We start from the raw sequence: 24525 nt of genomic DNA on the forward strand, positions 1-24525 counted from the left end.
CGTTGGTAGCAGAACAAAATGTCTGGACACAAATCGGGTTTTCAGAAAAGGAAAGAAAATAAACGGAGGGTTGAAAATACAAAAAAGGAGGCAGAAAATGCAAAACGAGTTTTAAGGTAGGACAAATGGTTACTTTTCTGAGGCAGCCCGCCGTGGCTGCCTGCAGGCTTATTTATTATAGCCCATTTAGTTAAAATAGTTGATATAAAATGTTTATAGTTATAGTTATGTGATGGTTGTCCTGATTTAGACTGGTGTTTTTTTTTTTTTTTGGGGGGGGGTTGCGCGATGTTGCACCCGGGTCCAGATTAGGGCAGAACCGGCCCTGGCTACATTTCAGGTGTAGTTTGTTTTATGTATGTATGTACTTGCATAGATGTGTACTTGGTCTTCCAATATGGCGCCTAACAAAATCTCGCGGCGCGGTGACGTCATGCGGTAGCCCTCTATAGGGCCTGACTAGCCTTTGGTAACACACTAAACGAATTCTCTTTCATTTTTGGCACTTTTTCTGTTTGTGTAGATGGGAAGACATACTGAGAATCCAAATCGCCAACATTTGAAATTATAATTGTTTTGAATTATTTCTTGTCTTATTTAATGAAGGTTGTAATAGAATTAGCCTACATTTGGCTTAAGCTGGATGAGACAGAGACATAATTTTATAGCCATTTGTTAAACAGCTGACAGGGAACGTTCCGGGAACTAAATTTTTTTGTTCTAACCGGTTCGGGAACGTCTATTTAATGGTGGAACCCAAAACCGGAAACGTTAAAATTCCGTTTCTGTTCGGAACGAACCAATAGGAAAAAAATTCTGGTTCAAAGCCCTGATTTAATTCAACATTTTAGTCCAATTATTTTGAAAATAGTTGTACATATTTTGATTTTAATAACACTTTATGAACAGACTTAAAATATTGAACACGTTGTGTCTTGTGAAAAACTTCATAATACTTCATGAGATTTTAAAGATGTTTTAAAGCTAGACTGCCTTTTAGATTTTTCAAGTGTAGGTCATAAAAAGAATTTTCCCTGACACCCAATTATCTCTGTTTAGTGGACTGAAAGCTACTGAATTCGAATCACAGACTTCCAATTTTATTAGTTTTTTAATTAATGAATTTATCTCCAGGGTGGCACGGTGGTGTAGTGGTTAGCGCTGTTGCCTCACAGCAAGAAGGTCCGGGTTCGAGCCCCGTGGCCAGCGAGGGCCTTTCTGTGTGGAGTTTGCATGTTCTCCCCGTGTCCGCGTGGGTTTCCTCCAGGTGCTCTGGTTTCCCCCACAGTCCAAAGACATGCAGGTTAGGTTAACTGGTGACTCTAAATTGACCGTAGGTGTGAATGTGAGTGTGAATGGTTGTCTGTGTCTATGTGTCAGCCCTGTGATGACCTGGCGACTTGTCCAGGGTGTACCCCGCCTTTCGCCCGTAGTCAGCTGGGATAGGATCCAGCTTGCCTGCGACCCTGTAGAGCAGGATAAAGCGGCTAGAGATAATGAGATGAGATGAATTTATCTCCATGTGGCCCTAAATTCTCTGCTATTTTTTCCTTCTTCACCATGACCCAATTCAAGATACTACGTCATGCATCACATCCCATGGTGGGCTTTCCCCATTGGTGGGCATTGTGGGATACAAATTTGAAACAGGAGAGAAAAACAGAGGACGCGAGTGTGCGAATGAAACGTGAAAAACTGACTACAGTAACAGAAAGAAAGTGAGAAGAAGAAAAGACATGTTATATACGAAAGAAAGGAAATGCAGGAAATATCAAACTAATAAATATGGGCGCTCAGCGAGCACCTCGGTGTGATCAGCTGTTCGTTTAGCGACAGAATGATGGAACTGTCAGTGCACGCTCAAAGGGAAACCTGCGCATGCGCACACACACGGACTTCCTCTGTCTGCTTGACTGCGCGAAGTGAGTGATTTCATCTACATTATTTGCTTTAATCTCCTCAAATTAAATAACTTCCCAGCCACAGAACAGAATGGCCTGATATTTTGTGAGATATTACAGAAATAAACATATCACAATGACCACATTTCATACGGAACTAAATTTCACCGATTTTATGAAATCGAAAGGCCGTCCAGCTTTAAAGTATTGTTCAAATGTCAAAGTCAGATGTCTTTATTTCATCGGATAAATTTCCATATCAGATGTTACAATTTAAAATAGATTTTTAATAAAAAAAAGTAACATACAATAATTACAATTATGAAAAATACCAGAAAATCTAAAAAAATATGTATTTATGGCTAAATTATATTTAAATATTAACCTATTTAAAACGTTCAGTGTTTATCTTGGGTCTTATACACGTTCTATTTCTAAGGCGCTCAGATGATTATTTATAAGTAGCGAGGAAGCTATGGAAAAGATGATCTCTATTTTTTTATTTTATTAAAAAGGCATGGGGTGGCACGGTGGTGTAGTGGTTAGCGCTGTCGCCTCACAGCAAGAAGGTCCGGGTTCGAGCCCCGTGGCCGGCGAGGGCCTTTCTGTGCGGAGTTTGCATGTTCTCCCCGTGTCCGCGTGGGTTTCCTCCGGGTGCTCCGGTTTCCCCCACAGTCCAAAGACATGCAGGTTAGGTTAACTGGTGACTCTAAATTGACCGTAGGTGTGAATGAGAGTGTGAATGGTTGTCTCTGTCTATATGTCAGCCCTGTGATGACCTGGCGACTTGTCCAGGGTGTACCCCGCCTTTCGCCCGTAGTCAGCTGGGATAGGCTCCAGCTTGCCTGCGACCCTGTAGAACAGGATAAAGCGGCTAGAGATAATGAGATGAGATGAGATGAGATGAGATGAGATGAGATGGGAGAAAAAGGCATCTGAGCTAGTCACACTTCTCCAAAAGCGCCATTGATGTATAACATCTCTTATACGTCATGCATCAAGCCATTTGTTAATCCAGTTTTATGAGGTAAAGGTGTAGATCTGGAGGATCCTCAGACATAGAGTGTTTTGGTAAACTGGGATGTATGGATGCTGTCAGTCCCCCACTCTCACTCGGGTTTGTTGACGGTGTAGTGGCTGCTGCTTTATGTCCCGGGGCTCCCTCATGTCTGTGTTACCTTCTGGCTCTCCCCTTTAAGTTATGCTCTCATAGTTAGTTTCGCCGGAGTCCCTGCTTGCACTCAGTGCAAAATGTATACTGTTCCTACTCATCAGGAGACGTTGGGCAATACCTAACAACCTGTGTGTCCCCCCCCCCCCTTCAGTCTGTCTGTCCCTCCGTCTGAGTTACATGTCGATCCTGAGACACCAGTGATCCTGACCTCTTCTACTCCTCGGACCTGCCTGATCCATCCTGATGCCCTACTTCTAGCTGGAGTCTCATCACATTGCTCCTGTGGAGGACGGCCCCGTATGGACAGTCATGGAAAGTTGCACTTGGAAGACGCTCTGGACACTTACAGTAACGCTTTTATGTCTGAGCGCTACAATTAACTTGTGAACTCTAGGACTGCAGTCGTCATGAACAGTTTTGCACTGAAGTCTCCATCAATGAACAGTTTATAACTTCAACAAAACAGACTTCATGTTAAAACTATAATGAATTTCCTGTTTTCACAGTTATACTCCGTGACTCTATAGGACACAGTTAGAGAAGCGAGTTATTTATAAATTACGTTATCCATTATCACCCAGATGAGGATGGGTTCCCTTTTGAGTCTCTCAAAGTTTCTTCCTTGTGTCATCTGAGGGAGTTTTTTCCTCACCACAGGCTTGATCATCAGGGATAAATTAGGGATAAAATTAGCTCATGTTTAAAGTCTTTAATTCTCTGTAAAGCTGCTTTGCGACAATGTCTATTGTTAAAAGCGCTATACAAATAAACTTGACTTATAGCATGTTTTTCAAAAGCATTGGACAACGGTAAGATCTGAAACACTAGCAGTGTGAACTGGAAGGCCGTGTGATATTTTCAGCCACGTCACTCACAGAGATAAATACATATATGTTATCTATCAGCTGGGAGGTCCGTATCGTGAAATACCGTGACCGAGGTCTTGAAAGTACTGAGCGAGTCCCTCTGAGATGAGGTCAGTATTCAAGGCCGAGGTCACGGTATTTCACCATACGGATCAACCTTAAGCTGGTAAATAATATATTTATGTTTCTTTACCAAATCCTAACAGAAAACGAGAGCGCCCGAAAGGGAAAACCGAGCCGAGCCGCCATTTTGAATCCTCATTCAAGGCTGTAATGCAAATGGCTTCCTCCTCGGTATACAAGTGCACTTCCATGGCAGGAAAAAAACTACATTTTGCCACCTATGTAGTCCCCTATTTATACAAAATTGAATCATTCAGGATTCAGCCATGGTTTTGCTCGGCGTTAACAACAGTTACAGGTTTTTAGCTTTCTCCTGAAATGTTTTCTTTTATTTCTTCTTCCTCAGGGTAGTAAAACTCGCTTTCGCTGTGAACACTGTCGTTATCGCTATCCATGCTGTAAAATGAATGCTATTCTCCTGAGAAATGCTGGCAAAAAATTATAAGATTTTTGATAATCTTATAAATAAATCTTATAAAAAAAAAAAAAGATAAATGTTGACAAAAAATGCTACTATATTTGTTGTTGTTGTGAACGAGTGAGTTGCCAGAGGTTCATAACCGGGGTCCGTAAGTGGGGTCCGTATCGTAGGATACGGACCCGCTCGCCAGCCAATCAGAGCGCAGGATTTGATGGAAACCGGACCGCGAAAAAATAAAGTATTATAAGATATTAATGTGTACTATGAAAATCTCACTGTTTTATTCAATACACCTCTATTTCTCTCTTTTATTCCTTACATTTCTTATCCGTTAGAAAGTACATCAGTTAAATATTTAATTCTGGTCTCCACTGTATTGTATTTGAGTCTGATGTATGTAAGGATGGATTTTCCTAGGCAGTGTAAATGAATAACACACCCCGACACTGTAGGATTACTGAGGTCTGTTATTATTATTTTTTCCATCAGGTGTAATATTTTATCCTCCTTTGCCAAAAAAAAGTATTTTTATAAAAATAAAACAAATAAAATAAATAAAATATAAAAGAAAAAAAAGAAATAAAAAAAAATTGCCTTAAGTAAATGCAAAACTTAATTTAAGACCCAAAATATTTATTTGCTCAGCAGATGCATTAAATATAAAACGTAAATTTAAAAAATAATAATTACATATCTCATCTCATTATCTCTAGCCGCTTTATCCTTCTACAGGGTCGCAGGCAAGCTGGAGCCTATCCCAGCTGACTATGGGCGAAAGGCGGGGTACACCCTGGACAAGTCGCCAGGTCATCACAGGGCTGACACATAGACACAGACAACCATTCACACTCACATTCACACCTACGCTCAATTTAGAGTCACCAGTTAACCTAACCTGCATGTCTTTGGACTGTGGGGGAAACCGGAGCACCCGGAGGAAACCCACGCGGACACGGGGAGAACATGCAAACTCCACACAGAAAGGCCCTCGCCGGCCCCGGGGCTCGAACCCAGGACCTTCTTGCTGTGAGGCGACAGCACTAACCACTACACCACCGTGTCACCCATAATTACATATAAAATGTAAATATGTTATATATTGTTATTTTGGTGTCCATCTTGTAAGTAAGCATGACATACTGGAAGATTTTAAATATCTCTATTATATTCATACACATACAGTACTGACCAAAAGTTTGTACACCCCTACTCTACTCGCTCATTCTGTATTTGGACCACTTTTTATAGTAAATACATCACAACTATGAAATAACATCTGGAACATATACGGAATTATGTGGTAACTTTATGAAAAAAAAAGTGTTTAAAAGACAAAATGCTTGATTTTTATATTTTTCAAAAATTCTTCAGCATTTCCCTTGATGATGCTTTCCACACTACTGGCATCATCTTAACCAGCTTCACGAGGTCGTCACCTGGAACGCTTTTCAATTAACAGGTGTCTCGTCAAAAGGTAATTTCTTGCCTTCTTAATGCATTTGAGATCAAAATACAGTAAATAGTAAATAATAACAATACAACAAATAAATAAACAGCCCTATTTCACACCACAGCTGTAGAAATCCGTACATATTACATCAAGAACTGAACAACTAAGTAAAGACAAACGACATCCATCATTACTTTAAGACATGAAGAAGTGACTTTTAATTAATAAAAATAAAGATTAAATTAGAAGGCGTGTCCAAACTTTTGACTGGTACTGATTTTATACACACACACACACACACACACACACACACACACACACACACACAAAAGTCTTAGGCGCGTGTAGAGAAAAGACACCTAAAGAAATTAACTGTTTTAACATTAAAAAAAATCTATAAAGGACTTATTAAACTATAATAAATGAAACAAAGTCAATATTTGATGTGACGGCCCTTTACTTTATAAATAAATTTAAAAAATAACTAGAGCGGCGGCTACACTGCTGCTTATCGACATCTTAACGATCTTTTGGCCATTGGATTTTCCTTTATTTTTATTTATTTTCTCGTCCTTTTACAGATTTATGCTTTTTCATGGCGCTCCTGTGACTCCATACAAAACATTTGAGCAGGGATTTGAAATAAACGCTTTGAAAATAAATCACTGCCACTGTAGAATAGTTAAATAATAATCTATTATTATTATAAAACTAATACATACTTTTCATTACAGATTAATAAACACTCGACATGCTCGGAGGTTAAAAGGCCGTGGCCGTGTTTGTGGAAGGAGTCTCCAGTGTCAGTGCTGTGAATCAGTCAGATGGAAAGCTGGAACTTTACATTTTCACAACACTGAATATTTACATGAAAAAAAAAAACTTATTCCGTTGTACAACCCCGATTCCAAAAATGTTGGGACAAAGTACAAATTGTAAATAAAAATGGAATGCAATAATTTACAAATCTCAAAAACTGATATTGTATTCACAATAGAACATAGACAACATATCAAATGTCAAAAGTGAGACATTTTGAAATTTCATGCCAAATATTGGCTCATTTGAAATTTCATGACAGCAACACATCTCAAAAAAGTTGGGACAGGAACAATAAGAGGCTGGAAAAGTTAAAGGTACAAAAAAGGAACAGCTGGAGGACCAAATTGCAACTCATTAGGTCAATTGGCAATAGGTCATTAACATGACTGGGTATAAAAAGAGCATCTTGGAGTGGCAGCGGCTCTCAGAAGTAAAGATGGGAAGAGGATCACCAATCCCCCTAATTCTGCACCGACAAATAGTGGAGCAATATCAGAAAGGAGTTCGACAGTGTAAAATTGCAAAGAGTTTGAACATATCATCATCTACAGTGCATAATATCATCAAAAGATTCAGAGAATCTGGAAGAATCTCTGTGCGTAAGGGTCAAGGCCGGAAAACCATACTGGGTGCCCGTGATCTTCGGGCCCTTAGACGGCACTGCATCACATACAGGCATGCTTCCGTATTGGAAATCACAAAATGGGCTCAGGAATATTTCCAGAGAACATTATCTGTGAACACAATTCACCATGCCATCCGCTGTTGCCAACTAAAACTCTATAGTTCAAAGAAGAAGCCGTATCTAAACATGATCCAGAAGCGCAGACGTCTTCTCTGGGCCAAGGCTCATTTAAAATGGACTGTGGCAAAGTGGAAAACTGTTCTGTGGTCAGACGAATCAAAATTTGAAGTTCTTTATGGAAATCAGGGACGCCGTGTCATTCGGACTAAAGAGGAGAAGGACGAGCCAAGTTGTTATCAGCGCTCAGTTCAGAAGCCTGCATCTCTGATGGTATGGGGCTGCATTAGTGCGTGTGGCATGGGCAGCTTACACATCTGGAAAGACACCATCAATGCTGAAAGGTATATCCAGGTTCTAGAGCAACATATGCTCCCATCCAGACGACGTCTCTTTCAGGGAAGACCTTGCATTTTCCAACATGACAATGCCAAACCACATACTGCATCAATTACAGCATCATGGCTGCGTAGAAGAAGGGTCCGGGTACTGAACTGGCCAGCCTGCAGTCCAGATCTTTCACCCATAGAAAACATTTGGCGCATCATAAAACGGAAGATACGACAAAAAAGACCTAAGACAGTTGAGCAACTAGAATCCTACATTAGACAAGAATGGGTTAACATTCCTATCCCTAAACTTGAGCAACTTGTCTCCTCAGTCCCCAGACGTTTACAGACTGTTGTAAAGAGAAAAGGGGATGTCTCACAGTGGGAAACATGGCCTTGTCCCAACTTTTTTGAGATGTGTTGTTGTCATGAAATTTAAAATCACCTAATTTTTCTCTTTAAATGATACATTTTCTCAGTTTAAACATTTGATATGTCATCTATGTTCTATTCTGAATAAAATATGGAATTTTGAAACTTCCACATCATTGCATTCCGTTTTTATTTACAATTTGTATTTTGTCCCAACTTTTTTGGAATCGGGGTTGTAGATTTGTTTAAAATAATGAGACGGATTTAAAAATAAACAAAGAAACAAATAAAGAGAAAACAGGGCTTTGTGATAGAATATCCATCCAGGTGCCGTGATACACTTTTTTTTTTTTTTTAGAAATCCTGATATCTTTATTTATTCTATCCACATTCATTGGATATGAGCAATCGTGTGCTCTGATTGGCTACTCTACTACGAAGATATCAGCTCATATCCTTGGCTTGCAAAGCAAAATAGAAACCCGGATGTCGGCCATGTTGGTGGAGATACAAATGTGGGGTCAAGCGACATTCCATACAAAACATAGTCACATGTGCGCAACTCTCTTTGTTTTTCCACTGCTTTAAGCGTTCTTTTAGCTCGGCCGTATCTTTATGCTGTATATGGTCGTGGTCACAATAAGACTCGTGACCGTGGCACGTTCCGATTTTTTAGAATTCCGTCCGTGATTTGGAAAGAGGGCGAGGAAACCCTGAGGCTTAGTACGGAGAGGAAACGAGCGCGGCCGAATAACATCGGCAGGGCTGATCTAACAGAGACTAAAACCAAAACAGCTCGTGTTTGCGGTGATCATTTAATCTCCAGTGAGATTCCAAAGCTTTCTCGATAATATCACGGAAGAATTTTATTTCGTGTTGCTGGAATTTTGCAATAAAATGAGCGTTCTCTCTTGTCGTGGTTCACTCGGTCGTTGTTATAATTTTAACACGTGTATTACCGTTTCACTTCTAGGAGCACCAGCAAAATGATATGATAGAAACAATCCAGACTGGGCACCTGCTCAGAACATGGGCTATGTTCCGTCCAAGGTCGGACTCGATTCTTCGGCAGCAGAGCCAGATAGAATGTGATATCTGGGTACTCGATGGTCGGTAGAAGTGGCTTATCTTCAATAAAGTCTGACTTTATCTTCTCTTTGTATCGAATCTTCGCTTGAGCGTTCAAATCGTGGTAATACTGAGAAAATTCAGCAGTTTACAGACACGATTTCAGCGGCTGCCGTCCTGGTTGCTTTGTTTATCCACCATCATGGTGGACGCTCATGATGTAGCACATTTTGATCACGTGATTGCAAGTCATCTATACTGCGAGTAGAGAAAAACAAAATGTCGGAGCGTGTTGGTGAACCAACAGAGTACGAAATAAAAAGTATTTGAAGTACGCATCTTTTTTAATTTCTCAAGAATTATTATGGCATTTTTCACAAATTGTTCCTGTCATTTCGCTGGTTTGTTTACATTCTAAGCAGTTTTGTATAAAAAAAGTGTTTATTTATCGAATTTGGAAAAAATAAAAGTGCTCCATTTCTCAAACCCCAGTGAATGTGGATAGAATAAAACAGTTATTCCACTCAATCTCATCATACACAGCCTACACGCTAATTTCAGATTCGTTACAAGCAGCGGACTGGAATTTTTTTTTTTAAATATTTAAAATTATAAAATGGTCCTTTTTTAAAGTATTTATTTTCCCCTCCTTTTCAGTCTTAATTTATTTATTTATTTTTTTTAAGATATTTTTTTGGGCTTTTTGCACCTTTATTGGATAGGACAGTGTAGAGACAGGAAATGAGCGGGAGAGAGAGAGACGGGAAGGGGTCGGGAAATGACCTCGGGCCGGAATCGAACCCGGGTCGCCCGCATTCATGGTATAGCGCCTTAACCACCTGAGCCACGACGCCCCCAGTCTTAATTTATTTTTATTGACATTAAATGAAAGTATCATCAAACACTAGTTTTTTCTGAAATTATATATATATTTTTTTTACACACAGTGGTGCTTGAAAGTTTGTGAACGCTTTAGAATTTTCTATATTTCTGCATAAATATGACCTAAAACATCATCAGATTTTCACACAAGTCCTGAAAGTAGATAAAGAGAACCCAGTTAAACAAATGAGACAAAAATATTATACTTGGTCATTTATTTATTGAGGAAAATGATCCAATATTACATATCTGTGAGTGGCAAAAGTATGTGACCCTTTGCTTTCAGTATCTGGTGTGACCCCCCTTGTGCAGCAATAACTGCAACTAAACGTTTCCGGTAACTGTTGATCAGTCCTGCACACCGGCTTGGAGGAATTTTAGCCCGTTCCTCCGTACAGAACAGCTTCAGCTCTGGGATGTTGGTGGGTTTCCTCACATGAACTGCTCACTTCAGGTCCTTCCACAACATTTCCATTGGATTAAGGTCAGGACTTTGACTTGGCCATTCCAAAACATTCACTTTATTCTTCTTTAACCATTCTTTGGTAGAACGACTTGTGTGCTTTGGGTCGTTGTCTTGCTGCATGACCCACCTTCTCTCGAGATTCAGTTCATGGACAGATGTCCTGACATTTTCCTTTAGAATTTGCTGGTATAATTCAGAATTCATTGTTCCATCAGTGATGGCAAGCCGTCCTGGTGCAGATGAACCAAAACAGGCCCAAACCATGATACTACCACCACCATGTTTCACAGATGGGATAAGGTTCTTATACTGGAATGCAGTGTTTTCCTTTCACCAAAACACTTCTCATTTAAACCAAAAAGTTCTATTTTGGTCTCATCCATCCACAAAACATTTTTCCAATAGCCTTCTGGCTTGTCCACATGATCTTTAGCAAAGTGCAGACGAGCAGCAATGTTCTTTTTGGAGAGCAGTGGCTTTCTCCTTGCAACCCTGCCATGCACATCATTGTTGTTCAGTGTTCTCCTGATGGTGGACTCATGAACATGAACATTAACCAATGTGAGAGAGGCCTTCAGTTGCTTAGAAGTTACCCTGGGGTCCTTTGTGACCTCGCCGACTATTACATGCCTTGCTCTCGGAGTGATCTTTGTTGGTTGACCACTCCTGGGGAGGGTAACAATGGTTTTGAATTTCCTCCATTTGTACACAATCTGTCTGACTGTGGATTGGTGGAGTCCAAATTCTTTAGAGATGCCTGATGAGCATCAACAACGCTTTTTTCCGAGGTCCTCAGAAATCTCCTTTGTTCGTGCCGTGATACACTTCCACAAACACGTGTTGTGAAGCTCAGACTTTGATAGATCCCTGTTCTTTAAATAAAACAGGGTGCCCACTCACACCTGATTGTCATCCCATTGATTGAAAACACCTGAATCTAATTTCACCTTCAAATTAGCTGCAGATATATAATATTGGATCATTTTCCTCAATAAATAAATGACCGAGTATAATATTTTTGTCTCATTTGTTGAACTGGGTTCTCTTTATCTACTTTTAGGACTTGTGTGAAAATCTGATGATGTTTTAGGTCATATTTATGCAGAAATGTAGAAAATTCTAAAGGGTTCACAAACTTTCAAGCACCACTGTAATATCTAAATATATCGTGTGTATCGCAGAGAACCGTGATGTGATGTTTTGGTCGTATCGAGCTGCTCCTGAGAGAAATGATACATGAAAAGTAAAAGTTATGACGCGTAATGAAGCACGTGACCTGAGAAACTTTTTGCAGAGTAAATAGAAGGGCGGGAGCGCGCGCGCGTAACGGTGCGAGTTTCATAACAAGAACCGCATCGGTATAAACAAACCGCATCTCATACCGACTACTACAGGAATGATCACGTGCACAAATCCCGGGGCCCGCAAAGAACACGTTCCAACACGCACACGCACGCGCACACACACTCGGGTCACTCACAGGATGCTGGTGTCGGTGGGCAGCTCGGTGGCGGCGGGGCTCCACTCCAGCCCGCGGCCCGAGCAGTTCACCGCGCACTGCGCTCCCACAGGCGTGCACGAGCAGTTCCCGGGACACGGGGCGCACGCGCGGCCTTCCCCCGCCGCCCCGAGCAGCAGCGCGGAGAAGAGCAGCAGCAGCGGCGGCGCGAGCGCGGAGAGACAGACGACGCCATGATGCTTCGGCCTGGAGCGCGTCGGTCCATTCCTACACCGCATCGCTCCGGTCACATCGCGCAACGGCTCCTCGGCGCGCGCGAGACGGAAAGTGCCCGGTTTTCATAAGAGAAACTTGAAAGTACAAAAGTTGTTCTCCTCAAAGCGCCCTGTTGTCCCTCTCCTCCTCCTCCTCCTCCTGCTCGGGCTCTTTTCTTTTCTTTTCTTTTCTTGAAGAGCTCGAGCGATGCTGAAGTCCCCCTCTGCTGCACGGGGAACGGAACTGACTGCTCCACTTCAGGGAGGAGAAAAAAAACAACACACGTTTCAAACTCCAAAAATTTCCACCAGAACTTCCTCCTCCTCCTCCTGGAGAAGCTCTGCAGTTTGCAGAGTCTCCATCAGAGGAGATGTTGAGCAGAGTGGCACTGAAAACCTGCTTCACACCGCAAGCGCATGAGTTTCACACCGTTTTACTGACAACTACTCTTTCTGTGCACAGTTTACCAGCTCTCCTCCTCTTCATCATCATCATCTCCTCATCTTCACTCATCATCTCCTCTTCACTCATCATCATCTCTTCACTCATCATCTCCTCTTCACTCATCAGCTCTCCTCTTCACTCATCAGCTCCTCTTCACTCATCAGCTCTCCTCTTCACTCATCATCATCTCTTCACTCATCATCATCTCCTCTTCACTCATCAGCTCTCCTCTTCACTCATCATCATCTCCTCTTCACTCATCAGCTCTCCTCTTCACTCATCAGCTCTCCTCTTCACTCATCATCATCTCCTCTTCACTCATCAGCTCTCCTCTTCACTCATCAGCTCTCCTCTTCACTCATCATCATCTCCTCTTCACTCATCATCTCCTCTTCACTCATCAGCTCTCCTCTTCACTCATCAGCTCTCCTCTTCACTCATCATCTCCTCATCTTCACTCATCAGCTCTCCTCTTCACTCATCATCATCTCCTCTTCACTCATCAGCTCTCCTCTTCACTCATCATCATCTCCTCTTCACTCATCATCATCTCCTCTTCACTCATCAGCTCTCCTCCTCTTCATCATCATCTCCTCATCTTCACTCATCAGCTCTCCTCTTCACTCATCAGCTCTCCTCATCTTCATCATCAGCTCTCCTCATCTTCACTCATCAGCTCTCCTCATCTTCACTCATCAGCTCTCCTCATCTTCACTCATCAGCTCTCCTCATCTTCATCATCAGCTCTCCTCATCTTCACTCATCAGCTCTCCTCATCTTCATCATCAGCTCTCCTCTTCACTCATCAGCTCTCCTCATCTTCATCATCAGCTCTCCTCATCTTCACTCATCAGCTCTCCTCATCTTCATCATCAGCTCTCCTCATCTTCACTCATCAGCTCTCCTCTTCACTCATCAGCTCTCCTCATCTTCATCATCAGCTCTCCTCCTCTTCATCATCATCATCTCCTCATGTTCACTCATCATCATCTCCTCTTCACTCATCAGCTCTCCTCTTCACTCATCATCATCTCCTCTTCACTCATCAGCTCTCCTCTTCACTCATCAGCTCTCCTCATCTTCATCATCAGCTCTCCTCTTCACTCATCAGCTCTCCTCATCTTCATCATCAGCTCTCCTCCTCTTCACTCATCAGCTCTCCTCATCTTCACTCATCAGCTCTCCTCCTCTTCACTCATCAGCTCTCCTCATCTTCATCATCAGCTCTCCTCTTCACTCATCAGCTCTCCTCATCTTCATCATCAGCTCTCCTCATCTTCACTCATCAGCTCTCCTCCTCTTCACTCATCAGCTCTCCTCATCTTCATCATCAGCTCTCCTCCTCTTCACTCATCAGCTCTCCTCATCTTCATCATCAACTCTCTTCCTCTTTATCATCTCTCATCATCAGCTGTCTTCATCATCTCTTCTCTTCACCATCAGCTCTCCTCCTCTTCATCATCTCTTCTCCTGTTCATCATCAGCTCTCCTCCTCTTCATCATCAGCTCTCCTCCTCTTCATCATCTCTCTTCCTCATCATCTCTCCTCATCTTCATCATCTCTCTTCCTCTCCATCATCATCTCTCCTCATCTTCATCGTCAGCTCTTCTCCTCATCATCTCTTCTCCTCTTCATCATCTCTCTTCCTCATCAGTTCTCCTCCTCTTCATCACCTCTCTTCCTCTTCCTCATCAGCTCTCCTCCTCTTCATCATCTCTCTTCCTCATCATTAGCTCTCCCACTTCATCAGCTCTCCTCATCTTCATCAGCTCTCCTCTTCATCATCAGCTCTCTTCATCTTCATCATCAGCTCTCCTCATCTTCATCATCAACTCTCTTCCTCTTTACCATCATCTCTTCTCCTCATCATCAGCTCTCTTCCTCTTCTTCATCAGCTCTCCTCCTCTTCCTCATCAGTTCTCCTTTTCCTCATCAACTCTCCTCTTCCTCCTCTCACACCTGATTGTCATCCCATTAATTAAAAACACCTGACTCTAATTTCACCTTGAGATTATCTGCTAATCCTAAGGGTTCACATACTTCTGCCACTCACTGATATATAACGTCTCATCTCATTATCTCTAGCCGCTTTATCCTGTTCTACAGGGTCGCAGGCAAGCTGGAGCCTATCCCAGCTGACTACGGGCGAAAGGCGGGGTACACCCTGGACAAGTCGCCAGGTCATCACAGGGCTGACACATAGACACAGACAACCATTCACACTCACATTCACACCTACGGTCAATTTAGAGTCACCAGTTAACCTAACCTGCATGTCTTTGGACTGTGGGGGAAACCGGAGCACCCGGAGGAAACCCACGCGGACACGGGGAGAACATGCAAACTCCACACAGAAAGACCCTCGCCGGCCACGGGGCTCGAACCCGGACCTTCTTGCTGTGAGGTGACAGCGCTAACCACTACACCACCGTGCCACCCATATATAACATCAGATCAATAAATAAATGACAGTGTAATATTTTTGTCTCATTTGTTTAACTGGGTTCTCTTTATCTACTGTTAGGACTCGTGTGAAAATCTGACGATGTTTTCGATCACATTTATGCAGAAATATAGAAAATTCTAAAGGGTTCACAAACTTTCAAGCACCACTGTGTTTCCCCCTGGCTGTTTATCACTAGTTTCTACTCTCCGGTACTAAACCCGCAGTAACTGGTGAGACATAATGAAGGCTTTGAAAAGTTTTTGGAGCCTTTACAAACATCTCCCATCTCATCTCATCTCCCATCTTAGGCTGATAAAATCAGAGCTGCTTTTCATTCTCTTTGTTCCATCATTTGTTTTTTTCAGCGTGGTTGAGTTCGAAGCCCCGCACAGCTGATAAAAGCTCAACGTGCTGCTGGTCTCATTGTGTGAACGTGAGAGTAATATAAAGGAAAACGTTTCTGATCCAGGTGTGAAACACAAATCAGTTTCCGTGTTCGAAGAGTCTTGACTTCAAAGGCCACCAAATATCAGCTGAAATTTGGTATTGGTGATGAATAATCACTCTCTCTCTCTCTCTCTCTCTCTCTCTCCCTGATCAGGAGGTGTGAGCATGAGGGTCAGTGGTCTGTCTGGGTGTTATTGAAATCTCACATCTCATTGCAAGCTATGAATAAAAGAACAGAGAGAGAAGGAGAGAGAGAGAGAGACATGTACAGAGAGAGAGAGAGAGAGATGTACAGAGAGAGAGAGGGAGAGAGACGTACAAAGAGAGAGAGACATACAAAGACAGAGAAAGAGCGAGAGAGAGAGAGACGTACAGTGAGAGAGAGACGTACAGAGAGAGAAATGTACAAAGAGAGAGAGCGAGAGAGAGATGTACAAAGAAAGAGAGAGAGACATACAAAGACAGAGAAAGAGAGAGACGTACAGTGAGAGAGAGACGTAGAGAGAGAGAAATGTACAAAGAGAGAGCGAGAGAGAGAGATGTACAGAGAGGGAGAGAGACAGATGTACAAAGAAAGAGAGAGAGACACAAAGACAGAAAGAGAGAGACGTACAGTGAGAGAGAGACATACAGAGAGAGAAATGTACAAAGAGAGAGAGAGAAGACAAAAGAAAAAACAGAATGTCTGACAAGATGACAAGAGAGCAGGTGTGTGACAGATGTATTACTGGATCAAACAAACACACATCAAGGTTGGAAAAAAGTTCGGAGAATCTGTACGTCAGTAAAAATGTGAATTCTGTTTTCAAATCTTAATTCATATATATAGTGAATATACTGTATATAGAGCCAAATATTCATTTAATTCAAAGTCAAAAAGTATTGACACTGAAGCGGACATATGTAAATGGGGAAGGCATGGCCTAATGGTTAAAGAAGCCACTTTGGGACCAAACGGTCACTGGTTCAATTCCCTAGACCAGCAGGAATGGCTGAAGCCTCCTTGAGTAAGGCACCTAACTGCTACTCTGCTTAATATAATGTTTGGTATTTTAGCTCACTAAATATTGTATAATACTCCAGTGAAGATTTCTTTCTGTTACTGACGTGCCTTAGCCTTTATTTCCCAAAAGGTTATTAAACATCAGCTAACCAGAAAGTCAAACGCTAGGTTTTTCTCTGAGTTCACAGAATATTTTCCTTATGACGGATTGCTTAACGAACTCGCGAGTCATTCGCGGCTGGGTGTGATGAACTTGTGGCCAGATTTCTCATCAGTTGAAAATATTTACTTTTTACATTATATGTATTTAGCCTGTGATGACCTGGCAACTTGTCCAGGGTGTACCCTGCCTCTCACCCATAGTCAGCTGGGATAGGCTCCAGCTGGTCTGCGACCTTGTAGAACAGGATAGAGATAATGGATGGATTACATGGATTTAGCAGACGCTTTTATCCAGAGCGATGTACAACACATCCAGAGCAGCCTGGGGAGCAGTTGGGGTCCAGGGAATTGAACCGGTGACCTTTTGGTCCCAAAGCTGCTTCTCTAACCATTAGGTCATGGCTTCCCCCATTAGGTTCCTTCTCATTTTTATATGGGAGGCCAATGAGACATCTCATCCTGTATGATTCTGTAACTCTAGCGCAAAGAAAAAAAAAGTCCTGCTACAGGTGGGTCTCATCTCATCTCATTATCTCTAGCTGCTTTATCCTTCTACAGGGTCGCAGGCAAGCTGGAGCCTATCCCAGCTGACTACAGGCGAAAGGCGGGGTACACCCTGGACAAGTCGCCAGGTCATCACAGGGCTGACACATAGACACAGACAACCATTCACACTCACATTCACACCTACGCTCAATTTAGAGTCACCAGTTAACCTAACCTGCATGTCTTTGGACTGTGGGGGAAACCGGAGCACCCGGAGGAAACCCACGTGGACATGGGGAGAACATGCAAACTCCGCACAGAAAGGCCCTCGCCGGCCACAGGGCTCGAACCCGGACCTTCTTGCTGTGAGGCGACAGCGCTAACCACTACACCACCGTGCCGCCTACAGGTGGGTCATCTCATCTCATCTCATTATCTCTAGCCGCTTTATCCTTCTACAGGGTCGCAGGCAAGCTGGAGCCTATCCCAGCTGACTACGGGCGAAAGGCGGGGTACACCCTGGACAAGTCGCCAGGTCATCACAGGGCTGACACATAGACACAGACAACCATTCACACTCACATTCACACCTACGGTCAATTTAGAGTCACCAGTTAACCTAACCTGCATGTCTTTGGACTGTGGGGGGAAACCGGAGCACCCGGAGGAAACCCACGCGGACACGGGGAGAACATGCAAACTCCGCACAGAAAGGCCCTCGCCGGCCCCGGGGCTCAAACCCAGGACCTTCTTGCTGTGAGGTGACAGCGCTAACCACTACACCACCGTGCCGCCCCCCAGGTGGGTCATTTTCAAAATATAATATGATGACTTTCCAACCAGCAAAATGTTCTAATTGAATTGGATGCAATTTTTGCTTTAAGAATGTTAATGGAGAAGTACAGAGAAGGCCAGAGAAAGCTACAGTGTGTGTTTGTAGACCTGGAGAAGGCATACGATAGAGTGCCGAGAGATGAGTTATGGTATTGTATGAGAAAGAGTGGAGTGAATGAGAAGTATATCAGAGTGGTGCAAGACATGTATGAGAACAGTGAAACAGCAGTGAGGTGTGCAGTTGGAACAACTGAATGGTTCAAGGTGAAGGTGGGACGTCATCAAGGATCTGCTTTGAGTCCTTTCTTGTTTGCCATAGTGATGGATAGCTTGACGGACGAAGTGAGGCAAGAGTCACCATGGAACATGATGTTTGCGGATGATGTTGTGATATGTGGTGATAGTAGAAAGGAGGTTGAGTTGGGTTTGGAGAGATGGAGGTATGCATTGGAACGAAGAGGAATGAAGGTGAGCAGGAGCAAAACAGAATACATGTGCATCAATGAGAACGGGGATGAGAGTGTAGTGAAGATGCGAGGAGTAGATGTAAAGAAAGTTGGTGAATTCAAGTACCTGGGGTCAACTGTGCAGGAAAATGGGGGCTGCGATAGTGAGGTGAGAAAGAGAGAGCAGGAAGGGTGGAGCAGTTGGAGAAGGATTTCGGGAGTCATTTGTGATTGGAAAGTCCCAGCAAAAGTGAAAGGTAAGATGTATAAGACAGCAGTGAGACCAGCTGTGATGTATGGATTGGAGACCGTACCCTTAACGAAGAGACAGGAGGCAAAGTTGGAGGTGGCGGAGTTGAGGATGTTAAAGTTTGCGATGGGAGGTTGGACAGGATAAGGAACGAGCACATCAGAGGGACAGCACATGTGGAGAGCTTGGGAATGAAGCTAAGAGAGAGGAGACTGAGATGGTCTGGGCACATCCTGAGAAGAGATGCAGAGCATGTGGGAAGGAGAATGTTGAGGATGGAGCTGCCAGGCAAACGAAAACGAGGAAGGCCAAAGAGGAGATACATGGATGTGGTGAGAGAGGACATGAAAGTGGCAGGTGTGGTAGAGAAGGATGCGGAAGACAGGGAGCAATGGAGACGAAAGATCCGCTGTGGCGACCCCTAATCGGGAGCAGCCAAAAGAAGAAGAAGAAGAAGAAAATGTTCTAATTGAATTATTTTTAGATTCTATTTAGGAATTTGCGACTGTAACGAAATTCTTTTTTGAATGAATACCCAGTGTTCTTCATCTATAATCTGGTGCCATTACATCTCATCTCATTATCTCTAGCCGCTTTTTCCTGTTCTACAGGGTCACAGGCAAGCTGGAGCCTATCCCAGCTGACTACGGGTGAAAGGCGGGGTACACCCTGGACAAGTCGCCAGGTCATCACAGGGCTGACACATAGACACAGACAACCATTCACACTCACATTCACACCTACGGTCAATTTAGAGTCACCAGTTAACCTAACCTGCATGTCTTTGGACTGTGGGGGAAACCGGAGCACCCGGAGGAAACCCACGCGGACACGGGGAGAACATGCAAACTCCACACAGAAAGGCCCTCGCCGGCCCCGGGGCTCGAACCCAGGACCTTCTTGCTGTGAGGCGACAGCGCTAACCACTACACCACCGTGCCGCCTGGTGCCGTTACTTTCAAGAAAATATTTCGCAAATAAACAAATTGAGCTAAAAGTCAGTCTTTATGTCTGTCCTTTATAAAAAAAAGCTGCATGTTGAATTTGTTCTTCATGATATAACCACTAAAGTGATGAAAATAGAGAGGACTATTTTTTGTCAGCGAGGCCGCCATAACTCCATCGTGCGTGATGTCATTTTCCGCGAGCACAGCAGAGGTGTACAAGTGCATGCTGTGCTAGACTACAGTATAATATTATGGTCTGGCGTGACTTCTCAGTCAATTTGTTTGCATTTCTCAAGAAAAATTATGCCAATGCAGGATTAGAAAAGGAATCAATATAAAGTAGTGGATCGTTTATTGCCTGTTTACTTAAAAAACAATATTGACCTGCTTATCTTCTATGCGTTTGATGCGTTACACGGTGTGCTGTTGTGCTGCCGGTGTTTCGTGGTGAAACAAATTCGGGATTGCATCTGGCTTCAGTTGTTGCTTCTGGGTCGTGTCTCACTTTTTCCCAGTGATTTTTTCATCCAAGTCCTCCATAAATGCACAATCTTCTGTAAAATGCTCACTGGACAATTTGCTGCTTTTTCCAGGAGTAAAGTTTTCTTGCTTTACTTGATGAAGCCACTCGGACAAACGTCTCGGATCCAGGAAGGAATGAAGAAGACATGCGGAATCCTAAGTCACGCAGTGCCAACCACGTTTTCGTCTCCTAATACATCCATCCAATGTATCTGGCTAATCCAGTACGGCCACGCCCAGGGAAATGGCCCAACGGACTGATGTTACAACTTTAACATGTTTTTTAAGCTAAAGTCCGTTTAATTTTTTTGCGTCTAGAACATCTTGTATTAATGTATAATGACATTTCATAACCCTGTAATTTCAACATTTCCTAGTTAATCCCTTTAAGCCACTGGAGTTACCAGTCCTGGGGTGGCATGGTGGTGTAGTGGTTAGCACTGTCGCCTCATGGCAAGAAGGTCCTAGGTTCAAGCCCAGTGGCCGACGGGGGCCTTTCTACAGTATGTGGAGTTTGCATGTTCTGTCTGTGTGGGTTTCCCCCACAGTCCAAAGACATGTAGGTTAGGCTAACTGGTGGCTCTAAACTGACTGTAGATGTGAGCATGAATGGTTATTTGTCTCTATGTGTCAGCCCTGCGATAACCTGCCAACTTGTCCAGGGTGTACCCCGCCTCTCGCCCATATTCAGCTGGGACAGGCTCCAGCTTGCCTGTGACCCTGTACAGGATAAGCAGTTAAAGATAATGGATGGATGGAGTTACCAATCTTCACTGATGTCATCAGCATAGTTTGTTGCACCAGTGATGATATTTTCCAAAATGGCACCAACAGCATGTCACACATCATTAATCACACCAGCATCTGTAAATTTTCCTATTAAATATGTTTTTTAGTAAAAGAATAATTTTGCAGGAACATTGAAAGGTGTAACTCCAACAATCCAGAAGAAAAGATCCATTTTACAAGTCAATTTGTCAACACACCTGGCGCTGCTTGAAATGGCTGTTCATTCTGCTGAACTTTGACCCTGGAAGCACTGATCCACCACTCTTTACCCCTTTTTGACCAACAGGGAATGGGTTCTGTTCTGATTTGAGCAGCAAATGTTACATTACATCACATTAATGGCATTTAGCAGACACTCTTATTCAGAGCCATGTACAACATACCCAGAGCAGCCTGGTGAGCAGTTGGAAGTTAGGTGCCTTGCTCAAGGGCACTTCAGCCATTCCTGCTGGTCCAGGGAATCAAACCGGCAACCTTTTGGTCCCATAGCTGCTTCTCTAACTATTAGGCCATGGCTTCTGCAAATGTTGAACCTTTCAGAGCATTTCGACTAAAAATAAATTGGTTCGGAACCTGAAAAGTTGGTTCCCTGCTGGAACCAGAATCCAGCTGGTTTTTCCAGCACAAACCGTGATGACATCATTGGGCGTGCAATTAGTTTGGAGAGGAAGCAGAGCGCAGGAATGGGGAAGGCAATGGACCAAAAACAAATATCTTTGATAACAAAACAAAAAGCTTGGAAGTAATCAATGAGCTCCACCATCTTGCTCCTATTGTTTACTCCCGTTGTGAATTGTGCCACGCCCTCCATTCATGACGCATCCTTGATTACAACGGTTCCATTCAAAACTGGTGAAAATGTGGGCTGGGTCTCTAGCTGGCACCAAGGTTCAAAGATTGCTGAATGGAACCAATTCAAGAACCCATTCCCTGAGCAACACCATTAACATGAAATGCAAAATGAATTTTTAAAAAATTATTTATATGATTTTTAAAAAATATATATTTTGTTCTGCTAATTTACAACCCTGATTCCAAAAAAGTTGGGACAAAGTACAAATTGTAAATAAAAACGGAATGCAATGATGTGGAAGTTTCCATATTTTATCAGCTGATTCCATTCATATTCCATATGATGTGGAAAATTCCATATTTTATTCAGAATAGAACATAGATGACATATTAAATGTTTAAACTGAGAAAATGTATCATTTAAAGAGAAAAATTAGGTGATTTTAAATTTCATGACAACACCACATCTCAAAAAAGTTGGGACAAGGCCATGTTTCCCACTGTGAGACATCCCCTTTTCTCTTTACAACAGTCTGTAAACGTCTGGGGACTGAGGAGACAAGTTGCTCAAGTTTAGGGATAGGAATGTTAACCCATTCTTGTCTAATGTAGGATTCTAGTTGCTCAACTGTCTTAGGTCTTTTTTGTTGTATTTTCCGTTTTATGATGCGCCAAATGTTTTCTATGGGTGAAAGATCTGGACTGCAGGCTGGCCGGTTCAGTACCCGGACCCTTCTTCTACGCAGCCATGATGCTGTAATTGATGCAGTATGTGGTTTGGCATTGTCATGTTGGAAAATGCAAGGTCTTCCCTGAAAGAGACGTCGTCTGGATGGGAGCATATGTTGCTCTAGAACCTGGATATACCTTTCAGCATTGATGGTGTCTTTCCAGATGTGTAAGCTGCCCATACCACACGCACTAATGCAACCCCATACCATCAGAGATGCAGGCTTCTGAACTGAGCGCTGATAACAACTTGGGTCGTCCTTCTCCTCTTTAGTCCGAATGACACGGCGTCCCTGATTTCCATAAAGAACTTCAAATTTTGATTCGTCTGACCACAGAACAGTTTTCCACTTTGCCACAGTCCATTTTAAATGAGCCTTGGCCCAGAGAAGATGTCTGCGCTTCTGGATCGTGTTTAGATACGGCTTCTTCTTTGAGCTATAGAGTTTTAGCTGGCAACGGCAGATGGCACGGTGAATTGTGTTCACAGATAATGTTCTCTGGGAATATTCCTGAGCCCATTTTATGATTTCCAATACAGAAGCATGCCTGTATGTGATGCAGTGCCGTCTAAGGGCCCGAAGATCACGGGCACCCAGTATGGTTTTCCGGCCTTGACCCTTACGCACAGAGATTCTTCCAGATTCTCTGAATCTTTTGATGATATTATGCACTGTAGATGATGATATGTTCAAACTCTTTGCAATTTTACACTGTCGAACTCCTTTCTGATATTGCTCCACTATTTGTCGGCGCAGAATTAGGGGGATTGGTGATCCTCTTCCCATCTTTACTTCTGAGAGCCGCTGCCACTCCAAGATGCTCTTTTTATACCCAGTCATGTTAATGACCTATTGCCAATTGACCTAATGAGTTGCAATTTGGTCCTCCAGCTGTTCCTTTTTTGTACCTTTAACTTTTCCAGCCTCTTATTGCCCCTGTCCCAACTTTTTTGAGATGTGTTGCTGTCATGAAATTTCAAATGAGCCAATATTTGGCATGACATTTCAAAATGTCTCACTTTCGACATTTGATATGTTGTCTATGTTCTATTGTGAATACAATATCGGCTTTTGAGATTTGTAAATTATTGCATTCCGTTTTTATTTACAATTTGTACTTTGTCCCCACTTTTTTGGAATCGGGGTTGTACATATTTGTTAACCTTCATACTTATGTTCAGCCTGTGACCTGGGGAGGTTTTATATTTTATTATATAAATGTATGTAAAATTTTCCAGAGCAGAAATTTAAGCTTACAAATAACAGTCATGTTTGTCCGCACATTCATTTTCCCACTGATTTTCTCCTTTTTCTTCAATTGGCCAGTTCCCACCCACTAGACAACTCTCCCCTATCACACGACAGCTACTAACCAGGGAGGGTGAAGGCCATGACATGCTTCTTCCAAGGCATGTGATGCCAAATTCCGGCTGCATATTTTTGAACTAGTTATGCAATGTTAGTAACACACTTGGAGGAAAGCACCATGCACCAACCTCTGCACAAATTGGGTAGTGTCGTTGTAATTGACAGGAGAGAGAGTATTACTGAGAGTACAGCCAATTTTGCTCTCTTGATGGCTGTGGCATCATGAGGTATCATTCAAATGCCTCACATGTGTCCTGTTTTCATCCTTAAAATGCTGAATTTGCCCTCACAAATCTCTGTAGCACAAGCTTGACACTCCTGCTTTACTTTGCTGGAGTGGATGGATGGATGCTCTCACTCCTGAACAAAAGCCACACAAGCACCTGTACCTGCTCGAGCAAGAGACAGAAACAGAGCAAAATGGAGTTAGTCATAATGTGCCAAGCACCTGGACCAAATTCATTCATTTCAGGGGGAAACGGTTCCAGGCTTGGTGTAAAACCGGGTTTGGGGCGATTATCATCACA

At 42.9% G+C, this 24525-nt stretch overlaps 1 protein-coding gene across 2 annotated transcripts in view; it reads right to left on the minus strand.

The window, feature by feature from the left end:
• The window catches only part of pkd1a (polycystic kidney disease 1a), a 160432-nt gene extending 147859 nt beyond the window's left edge, over positions 1–12573 (minus strand). For both annotated transcript variants that reach the window (XM_060899131.1, XM_060899130.1), the window contains exon 1: positions 12097–12573. In XM_060899131.1, coding sequence (XP_060755114.1) covers positions 12097–12353 — 257 coding nt within the window. In that variant the 5' untranslated portion in view covers positions 12354–12573. The remainder of the gene's footprint in view (positions 1–12096) is intronic.
• Between the last annotated feature and the right edge of the window lie 11952 nt (positions 12574–24525).

The sequence above is a fragment of the Neoarius graeffei genome, chromosome 18, assembly GCF_027579695.1.
Source record: "Neoarius graeffei isolate fNeoGra1 chromosome 18, fNeoGra1.pri, whole genome shotgun sequence".
Lineage (NCBI taxonomy): Eukaryota > Metazoa > Chordata > Actinopteri > Siluriformes > Ariidae > Neoarius > Neoarius graeffei.